Source organism: Hemiscyllium ocellatum, chromosome 21 (genome assembly GCF_020745735.1).
Source record: "Hemiscyllium ocellatum isolate sHemOce1 chromosome 21, sHemOce1.pat.X.cur, whole genome shotgun sequence".
NCBI classification, from domain to species: domain Eukaryota; kingdom Metazoa; phylum Chordata; class Chondrichthyes; order Orectolobiformes; family Hemiscylliidae; genus Hemiscyllium; species Hemiscyllium ocellatum.
This window is the reverse complement of record NC_083421.1, coordinates 26,427,843-26,441,599: the sequence shown is the minus strand read 5'-3', so window position 1 is coordinate 26,441,599 and position 13,757 is coordinate 26,427,843. Positions and strand designations below refer to the sequence as shown.

The 13,757-nt window shown below is 44.3% G+C and overlaps 1 protein-coding gene across 1 annotated transcript in view; it reads right to left on the bottom strand.

The window, feature by feature from the left end:
* Positions 1-6,166, bottom strand: part of LOC132825643 (uncharacterized) — an 86,314-nt gene extending 80,148 nt beyond the window's left edge. Inside the window, exon 1 of the mRNA XM_060841015.1 lies at positions 5,961-6,166. Coding sequence (XP_060696998.1) covers positions 5,961-6,166 — 206 coding nt within the window. The remainder of the gene's footprint in view (positions 1-5,960) is intronic.
* Between the last annotated feature and the right edge of the window lie 7,591 nt (positions 6,167-13,757).

Here is a 13,757-nt window from a genome sequence, read left to right as displayed (position 1 = left end):
GAAACCCATACAGACATGGGGAGAAGGTGCAAACTCCACACAGGCAGTGCCTGAGGCTGGAATCAAACCTGTGTCCCTGATGCTCTGAGGCAGCAATGCTATCCACTGAGCCACCGTGCTGTAATGTTCATATCTTGCTTTCTTGACTTCAATACACAGTCCATAAGATAGAACGGTATTCAGACAACAGCAGATTTTAAGCTGAATCTGTCCACATTCTGAACACATTCTGAAATATTTCTGATTTTACATGATAAAAGTCATGTAGTGCAAAATAAGGGGGAGCAGATTTAGGACTGAGTTGAGGAGGAACTTCTTCACCCAACGGGTTGGGAACCTGGGGAATTCCTGCCCAGTGAAGCAGTTCAGGCTTTCTTGTTGAATTTGTTTTTTAAGGTAGATAGATGTTTGAACAGTAAAGGAATTAAAAGTTATGGTGAGCAAGTGGGTAAGTGGAGCTGAGTCCTTGAAAAGATCAGCCATGATCTAGCTGAATGACAGAGCAGGCTCAATAGGCCTAGTTCTTATGTGCGTTGATGCTGAAGCCCAATATTTTAAACAAGTTCATTGACATTTCATACATAAGGGTGTGCATATTTATTTCCCAAAGATGGCACAATTTTCAGAAGTATTAAGGTTACTTCTGTAAGGATTGCTAAATGGAATTGAATATCGTCAAAGCATTTATTAAAGCACAGACAATTACCTCACAGGTATGAATCCGAAGCTCACTAGGGGTAGGGTTTTCTCGACCCAAAGGAGGTGAGAATAATAGGGTGGTGGTGAATTTATACAGGAGAAAGTGAGGACTGCAGATGCTGGAGATCAGACCTGAAAATGTGTTGCTGGAAAAGTGCAGCAGGTCAGGCAGCATCCAAGGAACAGGAGATTCGATGTTTCGGGCATGATCCCCTCTTCAGGAATGAGGAAAGTGTGCCCAGCAGGCTAAGATGAAAGGTAGGGAGGAGGGACTTGGGGGAGGGGCGTTGGAAATGCGATAGGTGGAAGGAGGTTAAGGTGAGGGTGATAGGCCGGAGTGGGGGCGGAGAAGTCAGGAAGAAGATTGCAGGTTAGGAAGGCGGTGCTGAGTTCGAGGGATTTGACTGAGACAAAGTGGGGGGAGGGGAAATGAGGAAACTGGAGAAATCTGAGTTCATCCCTTGTGGTTGGAGGGTTCCTAGGCGGAAGATGAGGCACTCTTCCTCCAGCCGTCGTGTTGCTATGGTCTAGCGATGGAGGAATCCAAGGACCTGCATGTCTTTGGTGGAGTTTGAGGGGGAGTTGAAGTGTTGAGCCACGGGGTGGTTGGGTTGGTTGGTCCGGATGTCCCAGAGGTGTTCTCTGAAACATGCCGCAAGTAGGCAGCCTGACTCCCCAAGATAGAGGAGGCCACATCGGGTGCAGTGGATGCAGTAAATGATGTGTGTGGAGGTGCAGGTGAATTTGTGGCGGATATGGAAGGATCCCTTGGTGCCTTGGAAGGAAGTAAGGGGGAGATGTGGGTGCAAGTTTTGCATTTCTTGCGGTTGCAGGGGAAGTTGCCGGGATTGGAGGTTGGGTTGGTGGGGGGTGTGGACCTGACGAGGGAGTCACGGAGGGAGTGGTCTTTTCGGAAAGCTGATAGGGGAGGGGAGGGAAATATATCCCTGGTGATGGGGTCCATTTGGAGGTGGCGGAAATGACGACGGATGATACGATGTATATGGAGATTGGTGGGGCGGTAGGTGAGGGCCAGTGGGGTTCTGTCCTGGTGGCGATTGGAGGGGCGGGCTTCAAGGGCGGAGGAGCGGGAAGTGGAGGAGATGCAGTGGAGAGCATCGTCGATCACGTCTGGGGGGAAATTGCAGTCTTTGAAGAAGGAGGCCATCTGGGTTGTACGGTATTGGAGCTGGTCCTCCTGGGAGCAGATGCGGCGGAGACGAAGGAATTGGGAATATGGGATGGCATTTTTACAGGGGGTAGGGTGGGAGGAGGTGTAGTCCAAGTAGCTGTGGGAGCCGGTCGGTTTATAGTAAATGTCCGTGTTGATTCGGTCACCCGAGATAGAAATGGAGAGGTCTAGGAAGGGGGTGAGGAGTCTGAGACAGTCCAGGTAAATTTGAGGTCGGGGTGGATGGCGTTGGTAAAGTGGATGAACTGTTCAACCTTCTCGTGGGAGCACGAGATAGCGCCGACACAGTCATCGATGTAGCAGAGAAAAGGTGGGGGGTGGTGCCAGTGTAGCTGCGGAAGATGGGGACATAAATTTAAGGTGAAGAGTGGAAGGTATAGGGGGGATGATTAAAAAATAATTTTAAAAAAAATATAACCAGGAAAGTCAGCAGGCCGTAGAGGAGGTCATTACGGCCAACTGTTTTGTCCAGCTTCAGCTGTCCCTGGAGAAGCGGCAAAAAAAAACTAGAGTTCTTTGGTAGCGTACCTATCTCTGAGTCAGGAGGCTTGGGTTGAAGTTCTACCAACCCCTATGGCTATGCACAAATATCTCTGAACAGGTTAATTAGAAAATCTCCTAAAAGCGAAAGTCATTGGAATTAAGTCAGCCCTCCCAATTAACTACTCAACCACATAAATGCGGGTATCCGGCCACCTTAATTTTGATGTAATATTGTTTGCAAACATTGTGCTATCGAGGTGCATTCTAAACACTCCAAGAACAATCAAAGGGTCAAAAAGGAGGAAGGCCATCTGTGTCCCTGCAACATCTGAAAAATGGCCTTGGAGGTCAATGGAGAGGAGAGTGGCTAAAATGGGGTGTGGTTGCAAGATCATAGGGTGGCAAAATGACAAATAAGATACAAAATGGAAAGAAGCAATTTAGTGCATCACAGTGGGAAGACGGAATGTGTTCATTTGAAGCATGAAATAGAACACATCATCTTGAGTTAAAAACAATAACACACATGATTTCTGATTTAAAAACAGCTGCCCCCATATTGGGAGGAGAGTTTTCTTTTTGGGGAGAGGGCTGGGGTGCATTTGCAGCTAAGAAATTTGGCTAACTGAAAGATAGCCCATTAATGACGAGTTCAGTATATGGAGAATTGGGAGCAGAAACCAAAACAGAAATAGCTGGAAGAGCTCAGCAGGTCTGGTCACATCTGAGGAGAGAAATCAGAGTTAACATTTCAGGTCGGGTGACCCAGCCTCAGAACTTCTGCTGGTTTTAATCCCACATAACCACCATGTCTATATAATCCATGGCATCATGTGCCAATGAGATCCCTCAAATCTCCCAGAGCCACAGGACATTGTGGTTTGGTTTCCACCTTGCAATGTCTATGATATCAGCAAAGCAACAGGGAAAGGCAGATGCAGGCAAATCCTCACAAAGTCTGTCAATTCTAGCATCCCAGCTAGAAGCTGCTGCCAGACACCAGGAGAGTTGGGAGCAAGATAGGGTTCAAGGATGGATAGGTTGTTGGCTGCCCAAGGCAAGGTTACGACAGTACTGCTGCAAGCTACCTGATGGATGAGATGACTGGAGAGTCCAGATCCAAGGGATCACATTCCAAGGATATTGGGTAGATCATTTAGGACTGAGATGAGGAGAGAGAGGTGAGCCTGTGGAATTCTGTGCCACAGAAAGTGACTGAGACGGAAACGTTGAATGCTATCATGACATTAGATATAGTTCTTACAGCTGAAGGTATCGAAGGGCATGGGGAGAAAGCAGGAACAGGTACAGAGATGAATGCTCAGCCATGATCAAACTGAAAGGCAGAACACACTGGATGGGCTGAATGGCCATCGATTGCTCCACTTTATGTTTCTATTTTTTGTTCACATGACAAACTACCATGTGATATCTGGTCACTGACATCAGACCATTTATTAAACTGGGGTCCCCTGCTGTTTGATCATTTTGCTGGTGGTTTATATTTTGTGACAGCAGCTGTTGTGAAAGAAGCCTGACAAAGCAAGTGTGGGCCGATGAAGAGAAACACAGAGCAGAGGAGAAAGTGAGGGCAGTCGGGAGAGGAAACCAGCTGTAGTCTGGTACTAGGACTTTAAACACAATACCTGTGAGCTTTAGTGAAATCCTGCAGGTTGGAGGTTTTAAACAGTGAATGAGAGAATGGAGAATGGATAGGACAGATCCTGTACTGTGCAGATAAATGGAGAGCTCAATGCAGATAGCGGTGACAGTGGGAGCGTTTGTATCGGAAGAATGTGACATGCATGTCAGTCTCAGTACTGATGGCAGAAGTGGAGGCTTGGATATTTTAATTATATGGAAGGAGTGAATTATCCAGACTGCACATTGTGTGCTAGCATTGCAGGTCGGGATCCCAGGTCTGGGAGGAGTTGGCAACCCATAGTTATGGAATGACAGGCAAGGAATCCCAAGGTCTGGGAGAATGGATACAATCACAAATGGGGGTGGCTTGGACAACCCTTAAGAGATGATCAGGAATTGATCAGTGAGTTGGGAGCATGTCAGACAAGTAAAGCTCTGGATCCAAGCAGTTGAAAGGTGAATAAAAGAGCACAGGAATGGGGTGAGACTTGGAATTCTGAATACGGTGCTTTAGTCATGGAGATTTAAGAATGACACAGACCAGCTCTAATGTTCTAAATCATATCCATCCAACAGGATGTCATTTCCCCTAATCTTTAACTTGTTTCTCCGTTAGCTCTTTTTTCTTCTCCCTCTCTCCCCTATACAGAAACAATCCTACACAGTCAACTACTAAAAACACATACACCTGCACATACTTTGCTTCCCTCACATTTACAGTCAATTTTCATAATATATTACACAATCTACCAGAGGTGGGCAAGAAGGTGATTTTTTTCAAATGGATAAAATTTCAGTCAGATGGTTAAAGACTGAATAAAAAGGAACAGTGGATGCTGTAAATCAAAAGGGCCACTTGATCCAAAATATTAACTCTGATTTCTCTCTACAGATACTGTCAGACTAGCTAGGCATTTCCAGCAATTTTTGTTTTTGTTCCAGGCAGAGGGTGGCGAATTTCTAACACTGTTACCCAGATGTCTCTGCCAATGGGTATATTCAAGGTAAGAGGTCAACACATGCCTAAATGACAATGATAAAGGATATGGGGCTAGTTGGGAAACTGCTAAGGTGGGCCTTAACGGTGAGGTCCTGGCTTGTGTGGCCAAATATAGAGTCCTTGAAATGCAGGTTCATAGTTCCTTGAAAGTAGAGTTGCAGCATTTGGTATGCTTGCCTTTATTGGTCAGCGCATTGTATATTGGAGTTGGGAGGTCATGTTGCAGCTATATAGGACATTGGTGAGGTCACTTTTGGAACAGTGCATGCAATTCTGGTCTCCCTGCTATAGGAAGGATATTGCAAAACTTGAAAGGGTTCAGAGAAGATGTACAAGGATGTCATAGGGAGAGGCTGAATAGACTGGGGCTGTAAGTAATCTAATTTTCCCTGGAGCATCAGAGGCTGAGAGGTGATCTGATAAAGGTTTATAGAAGCCCAGATAAGGTGAATAGCCAAGGTCTTTTCCCCAGGGTGGGGGAGTCCAAACCTAGAGGGCGTAGGTTTAAGGTGAGAGGGGAAAGATTTAAAAAGGACCCAAGGGGTAACTTTTTCACACAGAGGCGGCGCGTGTATGGAATGGGCTGCTGGAGGCTGGTACAATCACGACATTTAAAAGGCATTCGGATGGGCATATGAATAAGAAGGGTTTAGTGGGATATGGACCAAACACAGGCACATGGGACTAGATTTACTTAGGATATCTGATCAGCATGGACAAGTTGGACCAAAGGGGCTGTTTCCATGCTGTACACCTCTATGACCGTTAGCCACCATTCATTGGGATGACCAGCAGCCAGGAGGGGCTGAATGGCATACTTCAGCCCCTGTTTCCAATGAGCTTGCCCAACTACCCCGTTCAGCAGAATTCAAGAGCTGCAGCTGAAACGCCGTCATGAGTCTTATTGCCAGTCAGTTGGAGACAGAGCTCTGAGCTACTCACCGCGTCTCCCCCGGTGTCAGGGACCTGCAGAGAGCCAGCAGCAGCTGCTGCCTGCTGGGGTCCTCCAGGAAGGAGCGGACCAGCTTCTCCTTGTCCTGGTGCAGCTCCAGCAGGAGTGCGTCCACCGTCTGCTGGAACCGGGCCGGCTCCCCGCTCAGCAGCTGGGCGAAGTCAGCGTGAGAGTCCGCACTTGCACACCGCGACATCCCCGGGACACACACACACACACACAGAGAGAGAACAACAGAATCAGGAGTTTAACTTCTCCCCCACAGAGACTGAGGTGACCAGTCAGTCAGTGTCAATTTCAGGCGGTGTGGGTCACCCACAGGAATGAGAGCACTGTCTCACTCTGTGCTGCCCAGCACTCACACCCCTCTCCCTCTCAAGCTCTGCCATACATTTCCTTAACCTGTTGACTGGTGTCTGAGGGACCAGCCTTCTTTTGCCCTGAGACTCTGGGTGGCTGCAATCAGGGTCAGGGGGCTGCCCATCTCCTGGCAGCCACGCCCCTGGAGAGCACACACCAGGAGAAAAGAGCTTAAGTTATTCTTTTCTGATGTTACTGATGGCTCTTCCACTGCCTGGGACCTACCGTCCCTCCCCTGACCGAGTCGGTTCTGTATTGAAGGCTCAGAGAAACAAGCAGCCCCCCCTCCACAGTTTCAGCCAAAGGAAACAAAACACAACTGTTACAGCAACACGACTGGCTGGGAAAGACAACCGCACAGAGGTCTTGCTCTCAACAAGTCAAAAGCAGATCATTGTCAGGACCCAGTGACCCTTGTTCCACAAGGCACAACAGCTTCCGAGCACATCCCACATTTCAGGAATATTTATGTTCAGTACCTTTTGCTACAATTTGATAAGCCATTTCTTGTTTAGAGTCACAGAGAAGTACAGCGCGGAGGCAAACCTTTCAGTCCAACTCACCCATGCCAACCAGATATTCTAAATTAAATGTGCCAGCATTTAGCCCATATGCCTCTCAACACTACCTATTCATATATCCGTTTTTTAAAAAATGTTGTAACTATACTAGCCCCCACCACTTCCTCTGGCAGCTCATTCCATACATGCACCACTCTCTCTGTGAAAATGTTACCTGTCAGGTCCTTTTTAAATCTTTCCCCTGTCACCTGAAACATATGCCCTCTAGTTTTGAACCCCCCTACTCTGGGGAAAAAAAACATTGACTATTTACCCTATCCATGCCCCTCATGATTTTATAAACATCTGTCAGGTCACCCCTCAGCTTCCGACACTCAGGAGAAATACGCTTTCTTCTATCACGGAGTGGTTGGGTCGGTTGGTCCGGGTGTCCCAGAGGTGTTCTCTGAAAGGTTCCGCCTGGAGGCTTCGGATTTGTTGTAGGTACTGGAGGCTTCGGACAACACCGCTGGGATAGGAAGGGAATATCATTGACCAAAATTAAAGCAATGTTGAGTTTCAAAACCAGTTTGGCAACCGGAAACAAAATTGAGACTTGATAACCCACTACATTGTTAACATCTAAGGGATTTACCGAAACATCTGTAGGATTTGAATTGATCAGATTTTCTACTCTGTGTTTACTATGGGCTGTTTAGTCAGTCTGTTATCCATATTCACTACATTAATCCTGACTATTAAAAATAAGTTGCACATGTATTATAGTTTGCCTTACTGGCCTTATGTTGCATAGTAATATTTCTTGTTCCTAGGATCCCTATAGTGTGGAAACAGGCTATTCAGCCCATCAAGTCCACACCGACCCTCCAAAGAGTATCCCACCCAGATGCACCTCCCTACAACACCATATTTCCCATGACTAACCATAGCCTATACATCCCTAGACACTGTCTCTCCAAATGTACCCTGTCATGATTGCTCAGGATCTTATATGTTTAATCATATCAGAGCCAAGCTACCTAAACTGCACATCTTTGGGCTGTGGGAGGAATCCAGAGCACCAGGAGGAAACCTACGCAGACACAGGGAGAATGTGCAAACTCCAGACAGACGGTCACCCGAGCCTGGAGTCAAACCCAGTTGCCTGGTGCTGTGAGGCAGCAGTACGAAGCACTGAGCCATCATGCCACCTGTGTTGTTTGTTTAAAACAGTGGAATCTTATGGCTTTATTCCCTTAGTTCAGTCCCTGGACATCACACACTTTAAAAAAATAAGTTATTAGTCCCTGTCCCGATGAAACAGTTTGGCAATCAGGTCCAAAATCGTAATACAATTTGGAGGCTCCTGCAGGATTTAAAATCCATGGGCAAGCGCTGGGGCTTGCTGAGGATGAAGCTGCTTAAGGATTTGGATGTGATCTCACTATGCACATGGAAATGAAAATGGCTTTACAAATCATTACCACTTTCTCAGATAAAGCATTATAAATATAAGTCAGGTTTGGGATTGTCTACATCTTTTCAAACCAAGTGTTGCTGAAGTCTTTCTCACCATGACCATAACAACACTCTCCAAAATCCTCATTGTTGTGGTTAAATAGTCTTGTTTGCTTGTTATCAAATGTCTGACAACACTAATTGCAGAATATATAGCAACTGATTACTGCAGTCATCTGCAAATGATTTTATAATTGTTGATCTCAATTACAATTCAATTACAATTGACCTCAATTGTTTACAGTTTAGATAAATTACTTAGATGACGGAGCAGAAGGTATGTTACTAAATTTGCTGATAACTCAAGGATAGCTATGAAAGTAAATTGTGAAGAAGACATCAGGAGACTAAAATAGGATTTTGGTCGGTGAAGTGAGTGGGTAAAGTTATGGCAAATGAGTTTAATGCAGAAAAAAACATGAAATTGTCCATTTTGGCAGGAGGATAAAAAAAAGAATATAATCAATATGGTGAGAGAGAACAGATGTCTGAAACGTAGAGGGAATAATCACAAAGATTAGCATCCAGGTTCAGCAAGAAATTAGGAAAGCTGACAGAATGGGATAATTTATTACAAGGGGATTTGAACACAACACTATGTAGGTTATGTTTTAGTTAAATGGTTTTGGTGAGACCGCATCTGGACTACTGTGTGTTGTATTGGTCCTCACTTTGTCCCTATGTGCAGTATTGATCATCTTATGCAGGAAATGATTTAATATGTTGGAGGCAGTTCAGAATCTAAAAAATATCTGGAATGGGGAGCTTGTCTTAGGAGAAAAGGTGGAACAGGCCAGGTTTGTAATCCACTTGCACTTAGAAGACGAAAAGATAACTTGATTAAACATATAAGATCCTGAGCAATCATGACAGGGTACATTTGGAGGGGATGCTTCTTCTTGTGGGAAAATGTGAACTAAGGGTTCCTGTTTAAAAATCAGGGGTCCCTCATTTAAAACAAAGAGGAAACAGAGGTTTTCTACAGAATGCCATGAGTCTTTAGAACTCTCTTCCTGAAAGGCTGGTGGAAACAGAGTCCTTGAGCATTTTTAATCCAGTGAGATCACACGGAGGTGTTACATGAATAGATAGTTAAGTGTCACAAAGATAGGTAGATTCTTCTCGAACAAGGGGTGAAAAGTTATCGATGGTCAACAAAAATGTGGGGGTTTAAAGTTACAATCAGATCAGGATCTTATTGAATGGCAGAACAGGGTTAAGGAGATAAACATTCTTGCTCCTGATTTATTTGTTCACATGAATTTTACAAAGTCATTCTGAAATTGAACTTAATCCCCCAGATGTATCCATGTGATGGAAGTAATCTTTGTAAATTGACTGCGGTCTGATCCAGTGTTGAAGCCAAGATTGTAATTTTAAACAGGCATTGATTGATTTCCATTTCATTCTGTGTTGATTTGTACAAGGTGTTCATTAGTAAAGTTTCCAATCCATCCTCACTAGCACTGACGTGACTGTACACCTGGCTTTGCTTTCTCAACACAGACTGGTTTTACACAAAACAGCCTGTCTCAAGCAAACCTGAAATTATCCTTCCTGTCTGCAAGATATGGATCAGCATAACGTGATGATGGCATTCTCATCTTGGGGCTAGATGGTTGATAGTCTTCTCTTCTCTTGAAAGAATGAACTTCCATAGCACCAAGGAAGTGAGCAGTCAGTTGTTGGGAAATGCCAACCTACATTGACATAATAAAGAAAATGGTGTAACAGTAATGTCACTAGATGAGTATTTCAAAGGCTGTAACTAGTGCTCTGGGACACTGGTACAAATGCCATCCTGGTAGCTGGTTGAATTTAAATTCAATTCTTATATCAGGAATATAAATCTAGACTCCAGAAAATATTATTAATTGCCATAAAACCCATCTGGGTCACAATTTGTTAAGGGCAACGTGGAGCCTCAGTGGTTAGCACTGCTCTTTCACTGTGCCAGCAACCCAGGTTTGATTCCAGCCTTGGGCGACTGTCTGTGTGGAGTTTGCACATTCTCCCTGTATCTGTGTGGGTTTCCTTCGGGTGCTCAAGTTTCCTCCCACAGTCCAAATATGTGCATATTAAGTGAATTGGCCATGTTAAGTTGCCCATAGTGTTCAGGGATGCGTAGGTTAGGTGCATTAGTCAAGGGAATTGTCAAGTAATAGGGTAGGGGAATGGGCCTGGGTGGTTTGCACTTTGGAGGGTCGGTGTGGACTGGTTGGGCCGAATGGCCTGTTTCCACACGGTGGGGATTCTATGATTCTTATATCCTTTACAGCAGAAAATCTGGTCTGGCCTGGCCTGCAGGTGACTCCAGATCCACAACAATGTGGTTGACCCTGAAGTGGTCTAGCAAGCATTCTATTCAATGGAAATTTGAAATAGGCAATAAATTGTGGCTTTGCCAATGACACCATCTCCCAGGAAAGGATAAAGGAATGAATAGTGTCCTGCTGCACACAGGTAGGCATTTAAGATGCAAAATATTACAAGATGGAATGAGGCCATTTTGGCTTTCATAATGCGCTGGTTCTGTGAAAGTTAATATCCTCTGCTCATCCACTGTAGCCCTGCAAGTTTCACCTTTTTGGGTTTATATCTAATTCCATCTTAATTGTTACTACTAAATCTGCTCCTACTAACCTTACAGGCAATGCATTCCAGACCACAACAGCTTACTCTTTTCGCCTAACTTTGAAATTTTTCATATGCACATCAAATTCCCTTATAGAGGTCAGAAACACCATAGATTGATCACAATGTTCCCCCTAAGCTGCATTAAGTGGCAACCACAGTAACCCCCAAGTGCTGTGTGCAGGCTACAAATAAGTTGGCCACTTTAAATTAGTGTGTAGAAAACTTAAGGGCCCACTTACTTAAATGAATTGGCAGTGTACGCAAATAAAAGTTTCGAGGGTACATTGGTTGGAAAGTAATAAAAGCTTTTCCAGTGACAAAACGTATGAAAGGTGTGCGAAGGGAGCTTTTAAACTTATGCAGTTACAGAGAAACCTCACTTGTCCAAACGTCGATTATCTGAATTTCGGATTATCCGAGTAAGATTGCGAAGCCCCAATGTTTGGCGAATCTGTGTTATCCAGCATTCGATTATCCAAACATTCAATTATCTGAACAAAGTAATCCCCGCCTGTGTCATGCGGAAAATCGAGGTTCCTCTGTAATAGGAGTAAGGCTCTCGGTAGTGTTGTCAAATGCAGAGATTTAGGGATTCAGGGACGCCGACCTTCAAAAATTGTGTCACAAGTAGACAGGGTAGATAAGAGAGTGTTTAGCATGCATGCCTTCATTGCTCAGATCACTGAGTGTCAGAGTTGGGACATCATGTTGAGGTTGTACAGGACGTTGGAGAGGCCACTTTTGGCTACTGTGTACAGTTCTGGTCGCCCTCTTTCAGTTTAATTGCACGCTGGTGACTTGCGATAAAAACATTTCATGGGACTTTTTTTCTTATCACTTTTCAGGAAAACTGTAAAAATGTTTTCAAGGTGTGGACACTGATCAAAAAGAATTGTACTGAATCAAAGTGTTGTGAAAACAAAACAGAGGAACGAAAATGAGTTTAGGCAGAATCAGCAAAACTGTATTTGTTGGTTAAGAATCTGCATAATTTAGCAAATCCAAGAAGTTGAACTGAACATGCACAGGTCTAATAAACTGTCAAATTCTACTTTAATTTCAACTAACTGTTAAGTATAAAGTTCAGGAAACCATGACCCTTCCCAGAACAGAAAACTTTTACATAGAAGGAGCTACATTTGAGAGGTTCTTGATAACATTTTGAAGTTTGAAGTTGCCTCTGTCACCCAGTCAGGCAATGTGTTTCAGGTGGTGCCCAATTCACGGCATTAAAACAATCCTCGTCATCTCATCGCTGACTCTTACACCAAATCCTTTAACTCCTTGTCATCTGTATCCTCCAGCAGTGAGAATGGCTCACTCCTTATTGTCACTCTTAAAGAGCTTAGTCATTCTTTAATCTTGTATCTATTTATATCTACTTTACAGACCTTTGTTGGTTTCAAAACAAATTTTCCTTTCCTGAAGTATTAGAGTCATAGAGTCGTACAGCATGGAGACAGGCCCTTTGGCCCAAACTGGTCCATGCCAACCAAAATGTCAATCAACACTAACTCCATTTCCTTGCACTTGGCCCATATCCTTCTAAACCATTCCTTCCCATGTATTTGTCCAGATGCCTTTTAAATGTTGTTAATATACCTGCCTCAACCACTTCCACCTGCAGCTCATTCAAAAGTAGTACCACCTTCTGTGTAAAAACGTTGCCCCTCAGTTTCCCTTTTATTCTTTCCCCTCTAACCTTCAACTGATGCCCTCTAGTTCTCGATTCCCCAAACCTGGGGAAAAGACTGAGTGCATTCACCTTATCCATGCACCTCATGATCTTCATAACTTGGAGGTGCCAGTGTTGGACTGGGCTGGACAATGTTAAAAGTCACAAAACAACAGGTTATAGTCCAACAGGTTTATTTGGAAGCACTAGCTTTCAGAGCGCTGTTCCTTCATCAGGTGGTTCATCACAACCAGCTGATGTAGGAGCAGTGTTCAAAAGGCTAGTGCTTCCAAATAAACCTGTTGGATTATAACCTGGTGTTGTCTCATGATCTTATACACTTCTATAAGATCACCCCTCAGTCTCCTACACTCTAAAGAAAGAAGTCTTAGCTTGTCCAACCTCTCCCTATAACTCAGACTATTGAGTCCTGGCAACATTCTTGTAACTTTCTTCTGCACTCTTTCCAGTTAAATGGCAAGGTGACCAAAACTGAACACAATACTCTAAATGCGGCCATACCAACGTCCTGTACAACTGCAAAATAACTTCCCAACTTCTATACTCAGTGGTCTGACTGATGCAGGCCAGTGTGCCAAAAGCCTTCTTCACTGCCCTGTCTATCTGTGACTCCACTTTCACAGAACCATGTACCTGAACTCCAAGGTCCCTCTGTTCTACTACATTCCTTAAGATCCAATCATTCACATGAAACTCCTCCCTTGATTTAAATTTCCAAACTGCAAGGTGTCACACTTATCTATATTAAACACCACTTGCCATTTCTCAGCCCACTTCCCCAGCTGATCAAGATCCTGCTGCAATTTCTGATACCCTTCCTCACTGTCCATACTACCTCCCATTTTAGTGTCATTTGCAAATTTACTAATCATGCCTTGTGCATTCTCATCCAAACCATTGATATAGATAACAATCAGCAATGGGCCCAGCACCGAACTCTGAGGCACTCCACTAGGCATAAGCCTCCAGTCCAACAAGCATCCTTCCATTATTACCCTGTGTTTCTTATCGTCAAACCAATTGTGTATCCAATTTGCTAGCTCCCCTTGGATTCCATGCGATCTAACCTTCCATGT